This window comes from Grampus griseus (genome assembly GCF_964374135.1).
Source record: "Grampus griseus genome assembly, chromosome: 6".
NCBI classification, from domain to species: domain Eukaryota; kingdom Metazoa; phylum Chordata; class Mammalia; order Artiodactyla; family Delphinidae; genus Grampus; species Grampus griseus.
Window position 1 is genome coordinate 67,151,415 of NC_139000.1, and position 27,206 is coordinate 67,178,620.

At 40.1% G+C, this 27,206-nt stretch overlaps 1 protein-coding gene across 2 annotated transcripts in view; it reads left to right on the forward strand.

Annotated features, from left to right (window-relative positions):
• The window catches only part of ADAMTSL1 (ADAMTS like 1), a 468,923-nt gene that overhangs the window by 130,752 nt on the left and 310,965 nt on the right, over positions 1-27,206 (forward strand). For both annotated transcript variants that reach the window (XM_082657540.1, XM_082657541.1), the window contains exon 5: positions 19,127-19,253. In XM_082657540.1, the coding sequence (XP_082513666.1) occupies positions 19,127-19,253 (127 nt within the window). The remainder of the gene's footprint in view (positions 1-19,126; positions 19,254-27,206) is intronic.

Consider the following 27,206-nt stretch of genomic DNA (forward strand, 5'->3'; position numbering starts at 1 on the left):
CTGGATCATATGGTAATTATATGTTTAGTTTTTTGAATAATCTCCATACTGCTTTCCACCACACTGCACCATTTTTCATTCTCACCAGCTCTGCCTCCTACTCTTACATCTATACTTCAGCTTCTAAAGCCCTCTAAAGCGCAGCTGTGACTTTTTCAACCTTTTATCCTTTAACAGCTCCTACAATACTGTTCCTATAAAAAGTGTTGAGTACGGGACTTGCTCATTGTGATGGAGATCAGGATGCTGCACCGTTGAAACAATTGAAACAATTTCCAAATGTTTGGGCATGGAATTCCTCTAGCCCTTATTCTTCTCTACGTTTTTTCCTTCTGCTGCTCCCAAGCTCAAAGAAGAACCATGAAAATAGTGAGATGCTGTCTTGAAAGAAGGAAATAAAAGTCTAGCTGTGCCTCTTTGCATACCAATGAGGTGTTGCAGTGTAGCAGTCTGCGATGGATGGGGGTGTTGATTTATGATAGTGAGTACCTGTTTGGCAGACTGAACCCACATCTGCAATTGAAATGACTGCTTACAAAATGGAACCTTTTCTTCTTAACATCTAATTAGACCCAAAGGTTAGCATTGTTGTTGAGAAATTAATTGTGTCTAAAACAAAGTTCTAATCCCATTGCAAAAGAAATTATCACTTGTAGAACAATCAGATAAGCACATGGTCCAGGAATATAAGCTTCACAGTGTATACATTTTTTTTTTCTTTTTTGGCCCTGCCGCACTGCATGCGGGATCCTACTTACCCAGCCAGGGATCGAACCTGTGCCCCCTGCAGTGGAAGCACGGATTCCTAACCACTGGACCACCAGGGAAGTCCCCTGACAGTGTATACATTTTAAAGCAATGCATGATTGTATTCAGCAGTGAGTTCTGCCCTCACTTTAGAAAATTTGAACAGAAATGGGGGAGACCACTTTGAGTTCAGGCCGGGAGACAGAATTGCGCCTTCAGGGATATATGTGAGATGTGAGTTCCTCACGTAACTCTTCCCATCGTCCATATTTTGTACTTGCATCACCTCTGCTATTGTAATCTTGAACATTGTTGGAGCTAAAACTGCCGATTTCCCTGCTTTGGGGAACTATGTGAGGTTCCCAAATAAAAACTAATATGAAAATACTCTGTTCCCATGTTTTCCAAATGTTTTTATTTGACCTTTGACAGAGAAGGTCAGAGGTGAGTGTAAGATGCTTCCATATTGGAACGTATTCTTGCCTCATGCCTTGGTCCTTGACCCAGGCTGGCTGGGGAAGCAGAGGCAGGTACTATTTGTGTGAACCGAGGGTTCAAGTCAGTTGCTATAGAATCAACAGTGTGTCATTCTGGGTGTCCCCCTGCTTCCTGACACTGTGGGGTGCAAATCAAAAGTTCACGTGGAGGTCATCCTCGCTGGCCATTGGCAGGGATCCTGAGGTCTCTGCCGAGTTAAGCCGCCCAGATGTAAGCCGCTTTTGGGCTAAGTTCAGTGCGTTTCCACTCTGTCCCTCCTCACCCCTCCCTTCTTCCTTCTCCTTAGTCTTGCCAGCTGCTACTGGAGTTGTTTTTCCCACTGTTTAAGGTAATAACTTACTTAGTGCTGAAGCCAAGCTACAGGCAAGCCTTAAAAATAAATTTGCAGAAGGCTGATTTTCATACTATTGGAGAAAACCTCGGAAGTTTTTGTCTCCCAAGAAACAGCTTTTCAAGAGCTTCTTTCTCCCTCGGGTGCCCTTTGCTGAGTGCTAAGAAACAAACCTAGTGAGCATTATTGATATGCGAGATATATGGTGGGTATATTATTGATGTACAGAGTGGTACAGACATTCCCTTAGAACAGAATATTCTCATGAGTAGCTGCTGCATACATGTAGTGCTTCTCTAGTGTTTTGAATATACACACTGTTGACTTAAAAGTCCTCTGATATATTAAGCGACCTAGAGTAGTAGGAACGATGTGTTAGAAAGAGGTTGAAGCTAACACAATATTGTAAATCAACTATACTTCAATAAAAACTTTTTTTTTAATTTTTTAATAAAATAAAAAGAAAGAGATTGAAATCCAAATTCTGCCATTTTCCAGGTAGGTGCCATAGGAAGTTGCTTTGGTTTTGTCATCTGTGCGGTCACAGAGTTTGTTTACAGGCTTCATAAACCCTGCAAAACACCTGACAGTACCTGGCCTATAGTTGGTGCTTCATAAGAATCAAGATCCCTTTCCCCATCATGATTTATTTATTGTTGTGTCTTCTTGACATCAGATTTGATAAGTAGGAATTATCCATTACCACAGTCTGCGATTACCTCATCTCTCACTCTTCAGAATAATGGTGGCTGATGGTATTTATTTTCTACCTTCCTGCCAACTCAGATGCAACTGCCACTCACTAGCCACAGAAAAGGAGGCCTGTGGACTTCAGCCAGGAAGACCATACCTCACTGACACAATCGCTGTCAACTCAGAAAAACCCATGTGTCCTTGCTCTTGACACATTCATAAGAAAGAATTCAAAACTCAAGGTTGGAAATCATCTGAGAACTCAATGCCCAGGTGTTCTGGGGAGCACTGTATTCATAAAAATCCTCATGCTGGGCCTTCCCTGGTGGCGCAGTGGTTGAGAGTCCACCTGCCGATGCAGGGGACATGGGTTCGTGCCCCGGTCCGGGAAGATCCCACTTGCCGCGGAGCAGCTGGGCCCGTGAGCCATGGCCGCTGGGCCTGCGCGTCCGGAGCCTGTGCTCCGCAACGGGAGAGGCCGCAACAGTGAGAGGCCCGCATACCGCAAAACAAAACAAAAAAATCCTCATGCTGATACTAACAAATGTTTTCATCTACTCTTTGATATATATCCCAGTAAGTGATTCCTTGTAACACACCTGCACTTACAGAAAATAGTTCAACTTTAAATAGTGGAATTTTAATGTAGAAAAATGACATGCAGACTAGGTCAAAACCATGCAAAAAATCCATTTGAAATAACACTTGAAAACCTTAAAATCAGCGGTTAAATCATGTTTTTCTAACAAATGTGGTGTTTGAGAGACCCAGACTTGCAGAATTGGGGGATTTTTCTGTTTGGATTCACATAGATGTATTGATAAAGACATATTGCATATTTTTAAAATATAAACCAATTATCTCAAATAACATGCCTTATACACAGTACATGGAGTGGAACTATTACTTGGTTTAGTATAGCCAAATTATGATTGTTGCATGAACCACAAATTTTCTTCTCTTCTTTGCCCATGGTCCACCAGGAAGCAGTAAGGTGAGGGCACTGAGGCAGCTCCTTTGGGTACCTTTAGGAAAATTAGAAGATAGCATATATATAAGCTTTCTGTGTTAACTTTTTTAGGTAGTTTTTTAAAACTACCGAAAAAAAACTGATTATAACTATTATACAAACCTGAATTTTAAAGTATTTCTAGATTTCAATGTGAATTTAATTTTAGTTTTGAATTAGACATCTGCTGAGTGTTGAATTCTGTCAGATTTGAAATTTGTAGGTTTCAGCCAGTTTTCTAAACTAGGCCTGCAATTAGGAAAGAAGCCGAATTCATTTTTCTGTATGTGAGTGGGTGGCTAGTGGAATTTTCTTAATCTTTCTGAATGGGAAAAATGTATGCAGTCTTTTTTTTTTTTCATCTTGGGGCCTTTAAATGAATTTGTTTTTGTGTAAAATGAAAGAAGCAGCAGTTCATTTTGCCATTGTCAATATTGCAGTGATTCAGCAAAATGTTACTGCTTATCCTAAACCCACAAGTCTAGAGCTTGAAAGCATGGCCAGCATTGATCATTGTCAGCCTTCTTCCAGCCCAATCCAGCAGCTAACCTTCCTTCTGGCTCAGGAAATTTTTTGGCCCATTAAAAATCAGTCAGTCCTCTTTTCTTGTAGGATGTTGTGACTGCTGTCTGATTGGTTTATTGCTAATTCTGATTAATAAGCAATTCAAATTCCCAGTTTCAGGAAGACTACTTTTCCTTTTTTAAAAAAAATTTAACTGATTTGTTTTTGGCTTGCACTTTCAGATTCCAGGTTTCTTCCTCTTTAAAACAAATAGATTTTGAATATTCCCTGTGCCAAGATGGGTTTGCTGAGTACTCACTTTCTTTCATTAATTTCAGCTGTCATAGCAACACATCCATGTGCGTGCAGGCTCCCATGGAGAAAACGGGACTGAGCTATTTCTCCAGCCCCTGAAAATCTATCTTTCCCTAAGACTTCAGATTTTAGAAGAATGACTTTGGGAAATCTCTATTTTGTACTGACATTTACATTTAATGATTGTTACTCGCTTATACACAGTTGAAAGTGGCCCTGAATTAACTCCAGATTAGTGGTCTAGAATAGAGATCTAAGGAAGGATACTTTAAGAATTCTAAGCATTCCCCTCTCATTTGAGCGGGCTGCGGAGATGATTTGCTACCCCACAGCAGTTCCCGAGAGGTTTTGTTCATTGCTAATAGAATCCTTAAAACTCCCGGAGATCATTTCCCTGGCTTGCTGCTTCTTCATTTGCTACTTCACCAGGGTAGAGGAAAGTTAAAAAGGAAAAAAAAAAAACATTCTCCAGTGAAGCTCCATCTGTTCTGCCTGATAAAGGAGAGTCTATTTCCGTACAGGATAAGGGTTGTGACCTTCCTTCAAATGTGCTGTTGTCAAATCCAGAGGCACTGCCGTGGACCTGAGCTTTTGCAAACTTGACCCTGTGCCTAGAGCTGTGAGACAAGACTGCGGGTGCTCAAGACACTAAGTCGCCCTTTACAGCTTTACACACATTTTCACACAGAGCAGCAAATACCTCCTATTTGCATAATGACCATGTATCCCCCCAAAGTGACTAGGACACATGGTCTGATAATCACGAGGACTATAAGACAGATTTGGAAATAGAATTTTTTCAGGAATTCCAGGATATATGGTCAGAGTGGTTATGTGCTTGGCCTCTTTTTATATAAGGTATCACTTCAAATTGTTACAACAATATAAAATAGATCTGATTATCCTCAGGAGAGAACTGAATCACACACCGAAAACATGTGATGTTTACAAGCAGTTGGTAATAAATCGTCACATCCAGGTTGAGTCATTTGTTCCCCCCCACCAAGGTCATGCTGCCTTTTTCATGGTTTAAGGCTGTACAACATGTAGATTCTTGGTTTAAATAATGATGTTCCAGGGTAAGAAATGGCCAGGGAAGTGAAAGCGTGGATAAAAGGCTAAGATGCGACAGTATGGTCTGGTTGGCCTTAAGTGGAATGTTCCAGAGGGAAAAAAATACTTTGTCCAACTGGAAGGCTCATGGTAGAACTGAGTATTGCAACGGCTCTGTTTGTTCTGACAGAATTAAAAAATTATACACATTTTTTCAATAAAAGAAGTTTACTATCCCACCCAAATGTTTTGGGCTAGGACTTACTCCTCTGAGAATAATCTTAGATTAATAACCTTTAGTTTCTCAAGCTGATCTGAAACTTTTCTGCCTTATGTAAGCATTAGGGCCACATGGGACAGAAGTGTGGAGTTATTTTACAGGTGATATTTTTGCATAAACTCTGTTTTGCTCAATTTTCTGAGGCTTTACCTGAGACAGAAATGGCAGTAGAGAGCCCAGGAAAAGAAAAGGAAATAAATATATCATTTGAGAATACCTTTGACTGACTTTGAAGAAGACTAATAGTCCAAAAGCTTCAAATTAGTATAAAGTAATATGTTTGGGGAAGTAACCAGGAATTGACTTGAGAACCAAGGAATGGCACAAGCCCTCCTGACTGGGGATCTGAGACACTTGAGAAATTATAATGGAGGAGAACTATTTGGGGAGACAGATACATCCCTCCTTACTATTCCTTTTTCTATACCTCCAGCCTTGACACACACATATAGCCAGCATGCTACTGCTTTTGGAATATGGACTTCAGGTAACATACCCAGACATATAAATGAGAGCTTTATTGTATGCAGAATTTTGCTGAGTTATGGTCCTAGGTGGAATTTTGAACTCCGTAGAGGTAAATTTCCATTAAAATTTCCAGAGCTATGTGTGTGAGTTCTAGTCATCAGAGCAGAATGGCTACTTTGTGGTGACTTGCTGAACAGGAACATTCCAGTAAGATCCACATTTGTACCAGGGCAGAAGACCAGCTGCTATCCTTTCTTCTCAACAAAGCGTTCTTGTGTTGGAACAAAATCTCTGCACTGTGTGCCCAGCAGCAGAAGGGAGGCTGAGTAGTGATGTCAAAGTATCCCATGATGTCACCACAGTTCACAAAGAATTACAGTTAATGCCATGTGAAGTGAGGCCAAATTCAACACTTTCCCTCTTGGGTACTTCACAGTCTTCTAGACAGAAGCAAGGTCAGAGGTCAGGCCTTTGTATAATTTTGTTTCGCATTCTCCAGACACCCTAATTTTGGAAGCTGGGGAGAGAGAAGACAGCCTGCTAAAGAAAAGTCCTCTGACCATATGCTGAGAATGAATTCCAGTGTCTGTATGCACAAAGGTCTATACTAGGTTAATTCTTGGGATTTCTGCTGAAGACTACTAGACACATTTAACTAAAAACAATATGCCACTGTATAGCACAAGGAAATATACTTAATATTTTGTAATAACCTATAAGGGAAAAGAATCTGAAAAAGAATATATATATATATATATATATATAAACTGAATCACTTTGCTGTACACCTGAAACTAACACAACATTATAAATCAATTATACTTCAATTAAAAAATAAAGACAACATGCCAAAAAAAATCCAAATGCTGTTAACCATAAATTTGCAGAAGAATTCGGCCCAGACCTCAAAATAAATAAGAAAGGAGAAATGTAAAATCAGTCCGGTAGCACCTGGAAGATTGAATAAATATTAGAAATAAGAGTTAGTCATTCTCTTTCCCTTTTAGGGTGTTTATCCAGTCATTAGATGGATTCGATTCTTCATCACAAGAAAGGCAATACAGCAAAAACTCTTAAAACTGTTTGCAATCTAATCAATTCACTGCCCTTCCTATCAGCTGTCTCATACCCCCAACATCAACAGCCCCCTTTCTTCCATTTACTTTATAATATAAAGAGATAAGTACCACAGAACTGCTCTAGAGGATAAGCAAGCTCTTAGGAGCCCAGGAAAATCTCTCTACCTCAAACAATGAAGAAGGTAGAACTGGCTCCCTTTAAAAGAACACCTGGCCAAAATCTCATTCCAATGAAAACAGGTCCTCCTTTAGCCTTTAACCGCAGAGGAGGTTGATGCCCTGACACTTTGCTGGAGGTGGGGGCGGGTGGGTTGTAGGTAGAGTAGGACAGTGGCTCTGGTCCAGCCAGACAACCAGCCAGAGGGCTTGAGCTCACACAGCATAATGGCAAGAGTCAGGCCAGGGTCTGTGCAAGCTCACATCCCTCAGGAAGAGCCAAGAATCAGACACTCAGGAGATCAAGTATAAAGTGAGCTTCCGGGTCCAGAGTTGGTGTTAGAGAGAGGGCGTGAAGCCCTGAGCACCATGCCTAGTGGAAAAGAGGTCAGAGGAAGACACTCAAAAATAATAAGCATTCTCAGCTCAAAGCCATTCTGGAGTAGTGGATGAAGACTAGAGACACAGCAGGCAGAGTGACAAGTGGAAGTAAATTCTCAGATTACAGTGCTACAAAATGATACATCTGTAGAGATCTTTTTCTTTTTGACAGAGAGCTGTTTTTGGTCTTTGGAAACTAACGGCAGAGAATATAAGTGATGGAAGCCGTTATTATGTTCTAGGATAAGACAAGGAGGAAAATGCTTTGAAACGCACAATCTATGCCTGTCACCTGTGGCCTTACCTATATACTGAATTCATTCATTCATTCATTCAATAAACTTTTATTAGTTGCTCATTATATCATTAGACACTGTGACCTTGTGGTGTTACGTTCTAGTAGGAGATAGAAAATAAGAAACTTATTATAAATAAATAAATTATATTGTATTATAAAATAAGTGCCATAGAATAAATAGAAAAGATGGGACAGGGTAAGAGAACCTGGGTCAGGAGAGGGACACAGGTTTAAATAGTCTGGTCAGAGTAGACATTATTGAGAAGGTGAGGGTTTCCGGTAAAGACTTAAAGATGGCAAGACAACTGCTCTAGAGGTGTCTAAGGTGTTCCAGTCAGAGGCAACAACCAGTGCTGTCCTAAGAGAGAAAGTGCTTGGAATGTTTGAAGAACAGCAAAGGGAGAGAGCCAGAGAGAGATGAGGTCAGAGAAGACCTTTTGTTTTTTAATTGAAGTATAGCTGACGTACAATGTTGTGTTAACTTCTGCTGTAAAGCAAAGTGATTCAGGTATGCATATATATATATATATATATATATATATATATTCTTTTTCATATTCCTTTCCATTGTGGTTTATCACAGGATTTTGAATACAGTTCCCTGTGCTATACAGTAGGACCTTGTTGTTTATCCATCCTGTATATACCAGTCTGCATCAGCTAATCTCAAACACTCAATCCTTCCCTCCCACACTCAACCTCCCCCTTGGCAACCACAAGTCTGTTCTCTATGTCTGTGAGTCTGTTTCTGTTTTGTAGATAGGTTCATTTGTGTCCTATTTTATATTCCACATATAAGTGATATCATATGGTATTTGTCTTTTTCTGACTTACTTTGCTTAGTATGATAATCTCTAGGTCCATCCATGCACATGGCATTATTGCATTCTTTTTTATGGCTGAGTAATATTCCGTTGTATATATGTACCACATCTTCTTTATCCATTCATCTCTCGATGGACATTTACATTGTTTCCATGTCCTGGCTATTGTAAATAGTGCTGCTATGAACAGTGGGGTACATGTATCTTTTTGAATTAGGGTTTTGTCTGGGTATATGCTCAGGAGTGGGACTGCTGGATTTTATGGTAACTCTATTTTCAGTTTTTTGAGGAACCTCCATACTGTTTCCCATAGTGGCTGGACCAATTTACATTCTCACCAACCATGTAAGAGAATTCCCTTTTCTCCACACCTTCTCCAGCATTAATTGTTTGTAGACTTTTTAATGATGGCCTTTCTGACTGGTGTGAGGTGATACCTCATTGCAGTTTTGATTTGCACTTCTCTAATAATTAGTGATGATGAGCATCTTTTCATGTACCTATTGGCCATCTGTATGTTGATACAGGACCTTGTGGGCCATTGTAAGGACTCTCATGAGTCTAGAAGGAAACTGAGAAGTCCTACCAGTGATTGGTAAACCCCAGAGGAGAGTGCCACATACGAGGAGTTTCCCTTTCGAAAATCTTTGCCTGGAGGAGTTAATGCCTTCACATAAACTTTTTCCAGATTGTGGTGTATTAGAGTGTAGGAGAGCTACACCTCATCCGTTTAGCCTAATAACCTGTGTGTATTTACCAGTATTTCCCCGTGGCATGTGTGTCTGGCTCCTGAACAAAAGCAACTAATTTTTTTAATCAATTCAGTTGCTCCCTCGAAAAGGAAATCCTGCCCATTAAAGATATACTTTCAAAGCTACTGGATGCAAAAGATTGTACTTTTTGCCTTGTGCTTAGTCTTAGTTCTTATAGCGGTAGGTTAAGGTAGGCCCATATGAAAAAAATAATAATAAAGGACCCCTTTGTGTTAAAAAGTTGGGAACTGTTGGTGTAGTCCATTGTTTGTTGTTCAAATGCCCTTGTTACCTTTTGGCAACAAGGTATGGCTGAAAGAAACATCTTCATTCTCCTTCTTCCTGTCTCTCCACTGCCCTTCTAACCCCTAAGAGAAACACACATCATAGAATAGAGGGATCACTCATTGATTCAACTGTGGCAACACCAGTTCCTACTAATGTGATCTTGGGCAAATTGTTGAATCTTTGAGTCCAGTTTTATTTTTGTAAAATAAACATAAAGTTAGTTAATTTTCAGGGCTACTAGAAGAATTAAATGATGTTAACTAGACTTGGGGAGATCATTTTGCAATATACACAAATAACAAATCATTGTTATCCGAAATGAATATAATGTTACTGTCAATTATATCTCAATTTTTAAAAAATGAACTAAGTGAGACTATATATATTATACCTAAGTCTAGCAAGCATATAGTTTTCTTTCCCTTCTCTAGGCTTTCCCTTCTGTCTCTCTCCTCCTCCATACCCCTATGACCTTTAGTCTTATTGATCTTACTCCCTTTCTGTTCTCTCCTGTTCTGAGGAAATGATCTGATTAAAGCCATTCACCCTAGATTGGGACCATGCCTATTATTTATGTATACTCCCCGCAGCACCATAACAGCCAGCATAATGCCTTATGCTCAGTGGATTTGGTTTGATTTAAGCGTAATCCACAGCTTCATGTGTTACTCCTCCCAAGGGCATTCGGACAACAAACAAAGGACCACAGCAACGGTTCCCAACTTTTTTTTTTTTTTTTTTTGCAGTATGCGGACCTCTCACTGCTGTGGCCTCTCCCGTTGTGGAGCACAGGCTCCGGACGCGCAGGCTCAGCGGCCATGGCTCACGGGCCCAGCCGCTCCGCGGCATGTGGGATCGTCCCGGACCAGGGCACGAACCCGTGTCCCCTGCATCGGCAGGCGGACTCTCAACCACTGCGCCACCAGGGAAGCCCAAGTTCCCAACTTTTTAACACAAAGGAGCCCTTTATTTATTTTTTTTCATATGGGCCTTGTGTTTTGTAAGTTTCCATCAACTCAAAACACTGCATGTATTAAGCAATAATTTGTTTTCTCATTTTGGGCCTTAAAGACCTGAGTGCAATTTTAAAATAAGTACAATAAAGATCAGGATTTAGTTTATTTGTATAATGAGCTGATTGAGGTTTGGAGGACCTTATGTGGTTTTATGGCAGGTAAAGATATTTTCATTAGGCTTTTGGAAATATTAAACATAGCGCATGGGCCACTACTAGCATCTTTATGAATGACCAGAGATCCTGTTTTCTCGAATCGGAGAGACGTGGAGCACAAGTATAGATGAGAAGTGGTACCTTCCCATTTACTTCCTAAATATGCTTCCAAGTCACATTACATTTGAAGCCACCTATTCACCCCTGTGCGTAAGTCTGGCCCTGGAGGTGGTGATCTTGATAACATTATTCAACCTTCTTATCACCACTGCCATATTAAATATTGACTCGTGTGTCTTTCCATGGTTCATAGGCATCCTACTACAACTTATAGTCAGGAATCCCAAGTTGGAAGTTTGGTTTTGTTAGTTACCAGCCATGTGACCTTGGGGAAGTCGTTTATCTTCCCTGAACCTCGTGTTATAATCTGTACTTGAAATCATTCATATCTTCAGAAAACATGCATCTTCAGAGAAATATTTGTGGAGAATTGTCTAGAAGATAGCCAGTTCGTTTCTCTGACTCTGGAGTAGTAAATTAGTTTAGTCTCCCTGCAAGACAGCCATAGTCTAATGAATATGGCTTCTAGATCACAAGATTGTAGAGGTTCTGTGGCCACATAAAATCTCAGTGGCGGGGCTTCCCTGGTGGCGCAGTGGTTGAGAGTCCGCCTGCCGATGCAGGGGACACGTGTGTGTGCCCCGGTCCGGGAGGATCCCGCATGCCGCGGAGCGGCTGGGCCCGTGAGCCGTGGCCGCTGGGCCTGTGTGTCTGGAGCCTGTGGTCCGCAACGGGAGAGGCCGCAACAGTGAGAGGCCCGCATACGGGGAAAAAAAAAAAAAATCTCAGTGGCAAATAGTGCTACAGCTGGGTGGCAATGTCCACTGTGGGTCCTGGTAGGAAAGATAGCTGCGCGTGTGCCATATTTGTGCCAGCCCAGCTCTGAATGCTGGAAAGTCTATCCTTAGATTAAGTCAGACCATCACAACGCTCTGTACCTGGATGATTTGTTTTGGTTTCTTAAGGTTTGGTTTTACTAAATGTTCCCTGACCATTAGGATTCATCAGTGGTTATTGAAAAGCCAGTTCTTTGAAACTTCTTGGATTTATTTGCTCAGATGTTCTTAAGACGTTGTTGCATGGCATTGTCTTTCAGAAAACTCATAGAAGATACATATCTAGGATTTCAGTACTTTGAGTAATTACGATTCTCCTGAACCAGTTTGTCATTAATTCATTACATAAATATTTATTGAGTGTCCACCGTAAGGAACACATTATCCTACACATTATCTAAAAGATCTAGTAGATGCTGTGACCCTTGTCACTGCTTACGTTTTCCTCTTTTCTAGGAAGCTCACGTCCAGATCTGTGACCCCTATCTAGAAAATGTATAGGACTTAACAATGTGCATTTATATAATTCTCGTTTCTGGCTGTAACTCACCTTTTTGACCCTTATTTTTCCTCTTTGCTCCATTTTCTCTTTTGTTTTTTAAAAGTTTTATTGTGTTTTATCATGTGTATATGCTATAAATCATTTTATAAGAAGGTAAAGCATAAACAAATCAATCAATGTCTAAATCTTTTAAAGATAAGTTTGGAGCTCTACTGTTTCCCTATTAACGTAGATAGTAAATGAGTTATAATGTGTGTAAGAGCACAGTCTTCCCCCATGAAGTTCTATCTGAATTAAATAATTATAAATAAGAGCAGCTGTGATCAGATTTGCAGTTTCGTTTTCCGTATTTGTCTTGCCCAGTGCTGAAAATAAAGGGATTTAAAAATTTCTTACCTCATGGTGTTGGATCAAGAAAAGCTTGACATCACTGGCTCAGTATTTGATGCTAGAAGTTGAGGTCCTTACGGGAAACCATTTGAAACGTGGCCAGCGTGAACCCATCTAAGCATGTCATTCTGAGGCATGGTATCTGCTTGTGGACTGTGTTTATTTACATTCTCCAAATTATCCATCCAGTGATCTTTCTTTCTCCTGTGGCTCCTGGTGCAGACATTTTATTATACATATTTCAGTGTCTAGAGAATTTCAGTCTTGTGTTCTGCTTGTTCACTTGCTATCAACTATGTGAGGTGAAGAAAGAAACCCCTATCAGCACATACTGTAGGCCTGATGCCTAAAATCTGCATGACATGCTCAAAGTCTGTGAGCCAACTTGGACTGGATGTTATAGTTCTAGTTTTTTGTTGAGGGAGGGTTTCCCCTTCCCCCTTTTTAGTAAATCCTGAAAAGCAATGAAGAAAAATCAACAGCGTTAAGTGTGTGTGCTCCCCTCAAGAGACAAAGAACTGCCTGTCTGTATGCATGTATACGTCTGTGTATACAAAAAGCATACATTCAAGACACAAAAGCAAAAGTTGACGATGATGTCTAAACAAGAAAAACATCTTGGAGCTTCTCACTTTTTATATCACCTGGGGCAAAAAGTTTGTCTCTTTTTTTTAAAAAAACTGTGCAGTCATTTTGGATGGGGAAGAAGTTAGACCACCAAGCTGACACCTAGTAGCAGAATATTAATAAGCTGCATTAGGCCAAAATACTCAGTTAGTTTTCCACCCTTTACAAAAAATTCCATGCAGTGGACAAGGTTATGAGTGGTCATTATCTTGCTTTAAAGTTTTGTCCGGAACGGCGTGGTTCTGGGAACTCAGTGACCTGACAATTGCCTTCCATAACATTTCATTAATAATGAGCATAGGTGGGCTTCCCTGGTGGTGCAGTGGTTGAGAATCTGCCTGCCAATGCAGGGTACACGGGTTCGAGCCCTGGTCTGGGAAGATCCCACATGCCACGGAGCAACTAGGCCCGTGAGCCGCAACTACTGAGCCTGCGCGTCTGGAGCCTATGCTCCACAACAAGAGAGGCCACGATAGTGAGAGGCCCACGCACCTAGATGAAGAGTGGCCCCTGCTCGCCGCAACTAGAGAAAGCCCTCACACAGCAACGAAGACCCAACACAGGCAAAAATAAATTAAAAAACAAAAATCCATTAGAATAATGAGCACAGGTGCACATGGGTGTCTTAAAAATACTAGCCCTTTATAGTAATTCTTGTTCATGTACCGGGACAGAGGTTTAGGTTTGGCTTCTAGTTGTCATTTATAGTACATCTGTTTCTCTGTGTACACAGATACATGCAAACACACATACACACATATATACACATTTTTGTACACGTGTATGTCATCAGTGACGGCAGTCTAAGGTTGCCTATCTGTAACCTACACTGCAATTATTAGCAAACCATTATGTTTGGTGCTGTGTGTTTCAGTGATTCACCAACATTCATTGTGCATCACAAATGCCAAATGTTGTGCTAACCAGCAAAATAGAAAGTAATAAAACAGGGACTCTCAAATAGCCCATGATCTGCTGTGGAGACAGACATGTTAATAGATTAAACTCAGTATAAATTATACAGCTGTTTGAATTGATTATATATAAAAGAAACCCCAAAATAATATTGGCTTAAGCACATAAAGGAGTTACTCTCTCACCAAAAAAAAAAAAAAAAAAACCAAAAAAGAGTCAAGATGTAACCAGTCCAAGTGGGGTTCCAGAACCAGGCTCTTTCTCTCTCTCTGCTCAGCCATCCTTCCATTCTCAAGACTATCTCATTTTTTAAGAAAGCCACTGGAGCCAACAGAAGGCTGGCAGGCAAAAGGGACCCTCCCCAACTAAGTCAGCTTCTTGTAAGCAGCCTTCCCAGAAGTCCCACATAACTCTCCCACTTTTATTTCACTAATTACAACTTGGTGACATAGCCAATGAGAATACTAAATAAAACTGGAGTTCTGTTACTGAGAAAAATAGGATAGATGGGTTTTAGGTGACAATTAGTACTCTCTGCTACATGGAATTATGAACAAAAGGCTGAGGAAGTATTGACCATTAAAGTACATAATTCTGGAATCTGAAAAAGGCTTTTTTGAGGAGACACTTAATTTGGAATTTGAAGGATGAATAGGAGTTTGCCAAATAAAGAATTGGGAAAGAGCACTCCAGGCAGAAATAATATCATGTGTAAAGGCACAGAGGAGTCTGGCATTGCACCTGCCAACTAAGCCATTTCTGTATTTCTTTTTATTTTTTCTCTATTGTTAATGATAACTCTTTAAGTGATAGTTTAACTGATTTTTAATGAATAGTTTTTCAAGTTCAACAGGTTGAGACATGTCCACAATGATTTTCCTGATATAACTGCAAATAATTTTCCACTTGGACCAAAATAAGAACATTTTATCTGATGATAAAATATTCCACATCTTAAAAATAATTGAGTTAAAATATTTTGGCATTTTAAAAGGGAATTGATACAGAAAGAAAAAATATCTGTTGTGTCAGGGAGATGTTTGTCTTTTCAATTCTGAAGTTAAACAAAGCCCAGTTAAAACTGACTTGGTTCATATCCTAGGGTCCATAAACCCACACTGGGAACACTAAGTTGGTGGTCTGGCCAAGTTAGCCCTAAAGTATGTCACCTTCTACTTAGCTATTCCTAATATGACTGTTACTTTGGATCTATGAAGCTGGATTATTCTTTTCTTAAAATGGCTTTGGAACCAAAGGAAATCTTTAGGATTAGAGAGAGATTTTCATGATTATCTCCTTTCTGGCTCCTTTAGCGATATCAGAGTCCATTAAAATTTTTCCAGAGAAAGTTAAATCCTTTGAAAAACTTGAACTTTCTTTAATTTTAGGAGTAAACCTACTCAGGTTTGAGATACCTGAGAGTATGAGTTCCCATGCCCACTGCCCTTCCACACAGCTGAGTATCTCATAAGATTAAGGTCATCTCTCTTCAACACCAAACAAGAACAGTAGAGTCAATGATTCTTTGAATACTGCCTAAGTTAAGATTGCCATATTTTCTCAAAGGATTCAACCCTACTAAGGCAATCAGATGCTTTAGTCTTCTGATATCTTTTTATTGAGATAAAATTGACATTGTATTAGTTTTAGGTGTACAAAATAATGATTTTATATTTGTATATATTGTAAAATGATCACCACAATAAGTCAAGTTAATATCCGTCACCACTCATAGTTACAGATCTTTTTTTCTTGTGATGAGAAATTTTAAGATTGACTTTCTTAGCAACTTTCAAATGTACAATGCAGTATTATTAATTATAGTCACCATGCTGTACATTACATCACCATGATTTACTTATTTTGTACCTGGAAGTTTGTACCTTTTGACCACTTTCACCCATTTCACCCCCCTCAACCTCCACTTCTGGCAACCACCAATCTGTTCTCTGTATCTATGTGTTGTTTGTTTGTTTTTGGATACCACATATACACGAGGTTGTATGATATTTGTCTTTGTCTGACTTATTTCACTTGGCATAATGCCCTCAAGGTCCGTCCATATTGTTGCAAATAGCAGGATTTTCTTCTTTTTCAGATAGGTAGGTAGGTAGGTAGATAGATAGAGATTATCCATTCATCTGTCAACTGACACTTAGATTTTTTCTCTGTCTTGACTACTGTAAGTAATGCTGTGGTGAAAATAGGGGTGCAGATATCCTTTCAAGATAGTGATTTTGTTTCTTTTGGACAAATACTCAGAAATGAAATTGCTGGTTCATATGATAGTTCTATTTTTAATTTTTTGAGGAACCTCCATACTGTTTTCCATAGGGGCTGCACCAATTTACATTCCCACCAACAGTGTGGGAGGGTTCCCTTTTCACCACAACCTCATGAACACTTGTTATTTGTTATGTTTTTGATAATAGTCATTCTGACAGGTGTGAGGTGATATCTCATTGTGCTTTTGATATGCAGTTCCCTGATAATTAATGTTGCTGAGCATCTTTTTATGTGTCTGTTGGCCTCTGGATGTCTTCTTTGGAAAAATGTCTGTTCAGGTCCTCTGCCCACTTTTTAATTGGGTTGTTTGGTTTATTTTCTCTTGAGTTGTATGAGTTCTTTATATCAATATATTTTGAATAGTAACCCCTTATCGAATATATGATTTACAAGTATTTCCTCCCACTCAGTCGGTGGTCTCTTCATTTTGTTTCTTTGTCTCCTTTGCTGTACATAAAGATTTTAGTTTGACGTAGCCCACCCCCCTTGTTTATTTTTGCTTTTGTTGGCAAATCCAGTCTGATTTTTTTTTTTTTTTTTTTGCCAGCTTTGGTTTTTGCATACTTTCTAATTAGCTAATATCTAGGCATGACTAAAAGATGCAGTAAGCCTCACGGCAACACCTCTCTTTCATCTAGTTCAGTCTGACTCCTCATTCAGAATTCAGCTCAAAAGACTCCTCTTCAGGAAAATCTTCTGTGGCCCTTCTAAACAGATCTACCCATACTTTAAGCTCTCAGAGTACCCCGTATCTGTGTTTTATAGCTTTCATCTAATTATCATTCTGCATGTGTGTGATGATTTGAGTAATATCTGCCTCCACCACTAGACTCTGAGTCCCGTGAGGGTGGACCCATATGTACTAGAACTCACCACTGGATTGCTCCTAGAAGAGTGCCTGGCTCATAACAGGACTTCAGTCATGGTTGGATTCAATCACTGCATTTCACACTGTGCTTGGAATATAAGAATGAATGCAGAGTTGCTCAGCTCATGTGTGGGTTCATCTACAGATAAGAATTTTGAAAATAATTTCACTGCAGTTATAGAGAAGGACATCAAAGAAGCCAGCACATGCTGGGCTCTGCATGGACAAAGCTGACGTGAATTCTGAAGTGGCCTCACTGTAACTTCTGAACATATTGAGACCGATTGCAGCTTGACCACAGTGAACGCCCAGAGGTGGAACCAACCCCCCTTCACTCTCCACTTAAGATTTGGGCACTGTGTTTTCCTGACATCTTTACATTTTAAAACAAGTACAGCTGCTGAAAGAGTTGTTGTTTTGTTACGTATTTTTAAAGATGCCTGTGTGCTTTTAGGGGAGAGGTACATGTTACCACATTTTTAAAATATAGCACATACATAACACAATAGTAAACAGTTGTATTTTTCATACTTTTGCCTAAACATGTGTTTGCAATTATTAGTTGAAGGTTGCAAAAAATGAAAATCCAGCCTCAGAGAGAGTTCATGTTAACAACCTTTTGAAAGACAGGATGGATTGTGGGGACATTGTGAAGATAAGCCCCTTCAAATGTCACTACACGTCTCATTTTATTTTGTCAAAGACAGTAGTTGAAGTAGTTTGAGAGTAGAATAAGTCTTTTGATATTAGATTTCACTAGAACTATAGAGGTACAACCTGATTTAGTTTGGATTTGCATTTTTTTTTAACTTGAACGTTGGAAAGAAAAGATTAGGAATACAAATGAGTTTGCCCACATAATTGATGAAGGCTTGTGATTTTGTTAAGCCCGATTTGGATGAAGCACAAATGTTTTGTTAGATGTATTTAGAACTCGGCTACTTATTAGCTAAGTGCCCTTGGCAAGCTTCGTGACCTCCATGATTGTCTTGAGAATGAATGAGATGTGTGTCTTGTGCCTGGTACAGGACAGGGCCAGTCAGTAGCAGGCACTCACTGTTGGCTATCTCTGCTGCCCTCTGTGTCAATCCTCTCTTCCACCACACACATGCACGCTAACCTTGTTTTTGTCTGTTGGCTAATTGGGCTGTGCTGCATGGCATGTGGGATCTTATTTCCTGGACCAGGGATGCAACCCATGCCCCCTGCAGGGGAAGCACAGAGTCTTAACCATTGGACCACCAGGGAAGTCCCAGCAAATATTTGTTGAAGTCCTACCATTTTCCAAGCACTGTTCTAGTTGCTTGGAATACATCAATGAATCCAAAATACAAAACCCCACCCTTATGCATCTTACATTCTAAGGAACATATAGAACATAGAGATTATTCATAAAACTTTTCCTGCTACAGTTATCTCACACTTGTATTTTTTGTGATTTGGGTGAAGCATAATTATTGACATTGGGAATTATTTTTGAATTAAGGTTCCATTATGTTAATAGTTCAGGATCTTCCTCCCTCCCTCACCTTCTCCTCCTTCCCCCCTCCCTCCCATCTTTCTTTCTCTTTGTATATTTCCGTATATTTGGACTATGAAAATGTCTTTATCCACGCTACATTTTTTCCTTCTTAGCCTGATTCAAATTCCAGCTTAATTCAGTCCCTGTCATGGAAAGCATGTCTTAGCCTTCTGAAGGATGATAGGAGGATGATTTGGTGCTGATGGAGCTCACCATGGATCCCCCCATATCAGTAGGCACCTGGTTGAATTACACATCTCTCTTTCTTCTTAGATCGTTGGCTGCGATCACCAGCTGGGAAGCACCATCAAGGAAGATAACTGTGGCGTCTGCAACGGAGATGGGTCCACCTGCAGGCTGGTCCGAGGGCAGTATAAATCCCAGCTCTCTGCAACCAAACGTAAGACACTCCAGAGATGGGGCAATTTCTGGGCCTTCTCCCTGGCTTGCAACTAGGGAATAACACCTCTATCAAAATGAAGGCAAATCTGAAAATACTGTGGGAAGAGATTTATGTTCCTGTTTTGTGGATTCGTTTGGGTGAGACAAGTCAGGTCACCTGCTGCAACCCCAAGGAAGAAACCTTTGCTTTTGAGGCACGTTAGGAGAGAACTAGACTTGGATCTAGATACACTCTCTGTGCAAGCATGAGCTTTGCTGCCCAGTGTGAGGACGAACTGCGTCCCGACCCCTAACTGATACATAGTCTGGTGGAATAGCAGAGAGAGGGAAGATGAGAACGAATGCTCTCCTACCACGGTGAAACCACGTGGTCTTCGTTTACAAGGTGACCTTTGGTCGGTGCTGATCACAGGTTTCTCCAGAATTAATATTGGGCAGTGATTACGTGAAGCCATGTATTGACTGTTGTGCCCTCATCTCTCTATAGTAGCTGAATAAATGTGTGCCTGCTATACGTGTACATGCCGGGAACTTTACGTGATCATCTCGTTTAATCCTTAGAACAACCTTATAGCAAGGTACTGTTTATCCCCATGTTATGAGTGAGATAACTGAGGCTTAGACAGATTATGTGGCTTGCTCAGAGTTATACAACTATGTCAGACCCAAGATGTCAGCCCAGAGTCTGATTCCAGAGCTTAAGCACTTATTTGTTCCTCTGGACTGTCCCAAACCCCGCGGACTGTTTCCGTGGCGGGATATTTGTAAAGCAGTTACATGGATTAGGCAAGGTACTTCAAATATCTACCCAGCTGGGTTCTGCTAGGGTAGGTGGTATATGTTCTCAGGATACCTGACCCAACAACAGAGTCACCCGGGAATCCAGACCATTTTACCATCCACGCTTCTCTGTGACAATCACTGTTCTAGGCACTGCAGCAAATGCAGATAGAAATAAAACAACCCTCGTAGTCAAGGCCGTGCATTTTTTTAGAATAATTTGACCTTGTTTGGCATAATATCTCAATTTTGCCTTTATCCAGAATGCTCCAATAGGTCCTTAATGAGGACCTCTTTGAACATGTCTACCCTGGCTTGGGAAATGAGAATGAATGTCTTTATTGACTGTGGTATTGTCCTCTTTACTTGTTGACTAGCTGGAGGAAAACACTCGACATATGGGGGATTTATGGCTTTAAATGGACTTGTAGGTCAAGAAGAAAAGGCACTGTTTGCTGGAGAACATTCTGAGTAGTCAGGAAAAGGCAGCTCGCCAAATGGATGAAGCTCTGGGGAAGAAGAGGAGGCAGGAAGAAAGACTAGGAACATGTAAACACGTGAAACATCGGAGCTGCTAGCGTAGGGAACTCTCCCCATTCTACCACGCCTGCAGGCAGTAAAAAATGTTATTCTGAAGAAAAGCGAAAAAAAAAAAACACGAGCAGAGAGAATGATGAAGGGTGAGATAAGTTAGACATTGATGTAGTACATTCAGGTGAGATTTTTTTTTTTTTCCTGTGGTTATGCATTGGTAGCTTTCCCTATTAGATGAAAAATTAAACAATTTAGAAGATGAAAACTAGAGGAGGATAGAGGCATAATTCTTCTGTAAATCTCTGAAGTCATGGCAGGATATTTGGGGAAAAAAAAGTTACATTTAAAAGGTCACTATGTGATTTTTTTTCAGTGTAGAATCTATTAAAGCCCTATAATATTTATTTAAAAAAGTAAAAATGAAAGGTCACTTTTATAGAGCTCTTTAAGGAATACTGAAGAGTCGAGGTCATTCTAATCATTTGTGCCACATAATTGAGTCAGTGTTCATTATCTAGGAATCTAGGGACTTCTGTTAGGCACAAAAAGAGATGACTGGCATTCGTGCAGTGACTGCTGTATGGCAGCTCGTTGGGGCGTGTTTTCATGGTGAGATTCCTTCGTTTATTCCCTCTCACGTCCCCTGCCTTGCTGTCCTCATAGAAAAGCCCAAACACTCTGCTCAGATAGATATTCCTCTTACCCTCCTGTTTAAAGGGTGATCTGGATCCTTTGGGGCCTGAATCACTGGAACAAAGGCGAAGAAGCTCTGAAAGAAGAAACTAAAGCAAACTGAGAGCCATAAGTCAGTCTCTAGGTCTGTAGATAGATACCTCAATGAAAAGTGCTCTATTCAAACCAACAGTGGGTAGATTACGTAATACACAACCCGATGATGATCCGTAATGACACAAGGCGATTGATTCATTTACCTTAGCACTGACGATGCCTCATGACAAAATGATTTATATCAGTAAAGCCCAGCATATGCACGCATCTCACCACAATCTATAGCAGATGCTGAACAGGATGCCTCACTTATGTTTTCTCCACCCCCAGAAGAACCTTCCACCCTGCATTTACAGACTGTGAGGTGACCCACAGGCAGGAAAGATTAGGCTGCTCTGCGGGGCCCAGTGTATGAGCCAGGTGAGCAGCTTTCCACCCGTGCAGGCCTGGAGGAGTTCTGCCAGCTCTCTCCCCTGCTCTCCGCCAAAAAGCACTAGAAGCCAGCCACATGCGCTTTGCAAAGTCCTTATATTCATACTCCCCACATTGAACTCATTTTCTTCTGAACTTACGTTCAAGTTTTTCCCTTATGTTATCAAGCCTCGTGGGAACAAAGAAAAAATAGGAGAGTGGAGAAAGACTGTGGTGGAAAGTGCCCGAGGAAAAGGAGAAGTAGGAGAGACATAGCAAATGGGTGCCATTTGCTGGTGAATAAAAAAGAAGCCATCTTTGTATTAAAAGATATTATTATTGCCTAATACAAATGCAGAAAACAGAAATAGAGCTGGACCTAGGCACTCCTGCCCCCTTTTGAAGGAAAAGACTGTCCACTGAGAGCGTTCAGCCTTTCCATTTCTCCTGGTCACTTTGTTCTACTTCCCCAAGATGATGAAGAAAAGAATCAGATTTAGCTTACATTGACTTACTTTTGATTTTTTAAATGAAAGGCTCATTTTCTCACACATGTTATTGGCTTGTACCATATTATGTATTCTCCAGGTATACTCAGAATATACTTAGACCCAGAGTCAGCCTATATGGTATCAATCTGATGTCTCCAGCTTTGCAAACTTCTCAAATGTAGCTGCGTGTTTTGAAAATGCCTGGGTATCCAAAAGCTCTCCCTCTCTCTTCCTTGAGTGTCAAGGGCTAAACTAATTTATATCAAGATAAAGTGAAGCTTCTGATACCTAGCTTTCCTTCTCAGACTGTGCTTGTGCTGATTTATAATGGCTATGGGTAAACGTATTCCAGGTTTATCATTCTGGCTCAAAGATTTTGAGGTAAAGGCTGTTGATAATAAAACACATAACATATGAATGTTTTTAAAGAAAGCCCAAAACTCTAAAGAAATTTCCACCTTGCACCTGACCTCAGGCTATAGTCACAAGCCACTCGTTCATTTGTTCAACAACAAATACTTCTTGGGTACCTGCTATGTGCTGAGGAACTGTTTTAGGTGCTGGAAACACAGGAAAGAGCAAAACAGACAAAAATCCATTTTGCTTATGGGACTTTCATACTGGTGTTAGGGACAGACAAAAGGACGAAACAAGTAAACAAGGTATATATGTGTCATGGGGTGGTAGGAATCGTGGGAAAAAGGAAAGGGAGGGAAAAGAACCAGAGATAGAGATGAGCTGCCAGCCAAAGGTGTTGGAGGGGATTGCAATTTTAAATAGGTTACAAAGAAAAGACTCACTGATAAGATGGCATTTGAGCAAGGATCTGAGGGAGATACAGGTAGGGTACCATGCACAAGATAGGGGAAAGAAAATTCCAGGCAGAGATAAGCAAGTGCAAAGGTCCTGAGGTAGATGCATGCTTGACATTTTTCTTAAAGTGACTGAAGTAAAGTGAGTTTAAAGAAGACTAGAAGAAGTGATGAAGGTCAGAAGACTGTGAGGTGGGGTGAAGAATGGCACAGATACTGTACGATTTTGTAAGGATTTTGGCTGTTAGTCTGAATGAGGTGAGAAGTCACAGCAGAGGAATGACTTCATTTGATTCATTTTTTAAGAGTATCACTCTATATGCTCTGTTGAGAATAGACTATCGTGAGTCTAACTGTGGAAATAAGAAAAGCAGTCAAGAAGCCAGACCAAGAATGAGGAAGATTTGGACCATGGTAGTGTATCCCATTCTGTGTATAATGCATTTCTTTGAGTCCAAGACATCATTGATTGAAAGATGTGACATTATTTTATGCACCAATAAGAAAAAAAGCCTCCACTGAAATTAAGAAATGATGACACAATGCCTTCTAATCACTCAGGGATTTTACTTGGTAGTTATTAAAAGATCTACTTTAGTTTTTATTTTTTTAACATTGTTATTGGAGTATAATTGCTTTACAATAGTGTGTTAGTTTCTGCTTTATAACAAAGTGAATCAGCTATATGTATACATATATCCCCATATCTCCTCCCTCTTGCATGTCCCTCCCATTCTGCCTATCCCACCCCTCTAAGTAGACACAAAGCACCGAACTGATCTCCCAATGCTATGGGACTGCTTCCCACTAGCTATCTATTTTACATTTGGTAGTGTATATATGTCCATGCCACTCTCTCACTTCATCCCAGCTTACCCTTCCCCCTCCCCCTGTCCTCAAGTCCATTCTCTGCATCTGCATCTTTATTCCTGTCCTGCCCCTAGGTTCTTCAGAACCTTTTTTTTTTTTAGATTCCATATATATGTGTTAGCATACGGTATTTGTTTCTCTCTTTCTGACTTACTTCACTCTGTATGACAGACTCTAGGTCCATCCACCTCACTACAAATAACTCAATTTGGTGTCTTTTATGGCTGAGTAATATTCTATTATATATATGTGCCACATCTTCTTTATCCATTCATCTGTCAAGGGACACTTAGGTTGCTTCCATGTCCTGGCTATTGTAAATAGAGCTGCAATGAACATTGTGGTGCATGACTCTTTTTTAATTATGGCTTTCTCAGGGTATATGCCCAGTAAGTGGTGCTGGGAAAACTGGACATCTATATGTAAAAGAATGAAATTAGAACACTCCCTAACACCATAACAAAAATAAACTCAAAATGGATTAAAGACCTAAATGTAAGGCCAGACACTATAAAACTGTTAGAGGAAAACACAGGCAGAACACTCTATGACATAAATCACAGCAAGATCCTTTTTGATCCACCTCCTAGAGAAATGGAAATAAAAACAAAAATAAACAAATGAGATCTAGTGAAACTTAAAAGCTTTTGCACAGCAAAGGAAACCATCAACAAGATGAAAAGACAGCCCTCAGAATGGGAGAAAATCTTTGCAAACAAAGCAACTGACAAAGGATTAGCCTCCAAAATATACAAGCAGCTCATGCAGCTCAATAACAAAAAAACAAACAACCGAATCCAAAAATGGGCAGAAGACTGAAATAGACATTTCTCCAAAGAAGATATACAGATTGCCAACAAACACATGAAAGAATGCTCAACATCACTAATCATTAGAGAAATGCAAATCAAAACTGCAATGAGGTATCACCTCACACCAGTCAGAATGGCCATCATCAAAAAATCTACACACAATAAATTCTGGAGAGGGTGTGGAGAAAAGGGAACTCTCTGGCACTGTTGGTGGGAATGTAAATTGATGCACTATGGAGAAGAGTATGGAGGTTCCTTAAAAAACTACAAATAGAGCTACCATATGACCCAGCAATCCCACTACTGGGCATATACCCTGAGAAAACCATAATTCAAAAAGAGTCATGTACCACAATGTTCATTGCAGCTCTATTTACAATAGCCAGGACATGGAAGCAACCTAAGTGTCCATCGACAGATGAATGGATAAAGATGTGGCACATTTATGCAATGGAATATTACTCAGCCATGAAAAGAAACGAAATTGAGTTATTTGTAGTGAGGTGGATGGACCTAGAGTCTGTCATACAGAGTGAAGTAAGTCAGAAAGAGAAAAACAAATACTGTATGCTAACACATATATATGGAATCTTAAAAAAAAAAAAAAAAAAGGTTCTGAAGAACCTAGGGGCAGGACAGGAATAAAGGTACAGATGCAGAGAATGGACTGGAGGACAGGGGGAGGCGGAAGGGTAAGCTGGGATGAAGTGAGAGAGTGGCATGGACATATATACACTACCAATTGTAAAATAAATAGCTAGTGGGAAGCAGCCACATAGCACAGGGAGATCAGAAGAAGGAGTGGACTAAGCCATGTTTGGATTAGTGATAAATGTGCCCTGCTGCTGAGACAAGACCCTTCTAAGTACTCAGTGTCCCATGAATTATTAAATTTTCCAGCCTAGCTGCTGGATAAAATACTATTCTCAGTCCTATATGTGTGGGTTCTATTTTGTGTGACCTTGTCTGTGTGGTTCTTTTCCTGACCTCATATTGGTTTTTCACATACATGTACTGATGAGTATGTTGGTGCTGCTAAACACCTAAAGGGAATACTCTTAAATCTCCAGAGTTGTCTCTGTGTCCTTCTGTCCTCTCTGGACACAGAGAATAACCTGTCCTTCAAACTCTAGTCACTCTGATCTCTGGACCCTTACCTTTGTCTCCTCAACTCAGGCCATCCGCTGGGCTCTATCCAAGTTCCCACTTTCATGGATGGCCTAGGAGGTCTTTCAAGGCAGAAGACTGAGGCAATATTAGGGTTCATCTCATGTTTCCTGAATCTCAGGAATCACTGTCCTTCTTTGCTTTATATCTATCATCTTAAAAGCCCACCTTTCATATAATTTTTTCTGACTTTTTGATTGTTTCGGGTAGGAGATTAAGCCTAGGCCCCGTCCCTTCATCTTGACAGGAAGCAGAAGTCTTGATATTGGGTTCTTGATTCAGGTTTGCAATTATGTAGGTGTAGCCTCCTTTGGGCTCCCACTTTGGGAACGTTGTTAAGCACTTCTTTTCTTTTTTTATTGAAGCATAGTTGATTTACAATGTTGTGCCAATCTCTGCTGTACAGCAAAGTGACTCAGTTATACACATATATATAAAAAACAATGTTACATGCCTCTGATTCCTCCTCTCCCTACAAGTGCCACAGCCATTGGATTTCAAGAGATTAAATACTGTGTTGAACTATTGTCTTGGCATCTTCTCCCAAGCTGCTGACACCCATTTTGCAAGTTTGATGTATTGCCTGTTTGGAGGTTGGCACCTCTGCAGGCAAAGAAAACGATGACAGGATTACTACCTCTGCGAGAGAGAATATAAACGCTATTTATTGTGAGGCACATTCTGAGTTTATATATGTAAAAACGTGAAAGGTTGTTGCTCTCAAAATCGATGAAATATAGTATGTTGACTCTAGGGACAGTAGGACTTTCTAAGTGATTAGAGGTAAAGGTGAAGTCAAGGGTGATTCCAAGGTTTTTGGCCTAGGAAACTGTAAGGATGAAGTTCCTCAACTGTAGAGGAGGCTGCACCTTCTTTGGCCTGTCCAGTATGCATCCTCCAGTGTGCAAGGCTGATAAACAATGCGGTGGGGGGGTTGAAGAACTCAAATTCTCAATTTCACATTAGTGTATTGGATATATTTTAAGAGTAATAAAGTTGTCATGAAGAGAAAAAATATACCATTCAAACCTCCTCAAGATTGGCAGACTACATTTTTATTGAACTGTAGTTGATTTACAATGTTGTGTTACTTTCTGGTGTACAGCAAACTGATTCAGATATAGATAGATATATACACATAGACATACACACACACATATATTCTTAGTTATATATATACACATATATTTTTTTCAGATTATGTATATAATATATATGTATACATATTCTTTTCCATTATGGCTTATTACAGGATATTTAATGTAGTTCCCTGTGCTACGCAGTAGGACCTTGTTATTTATAGATTTTATACATAGTACTTTGTATCAGCTAATACCAGACTCCT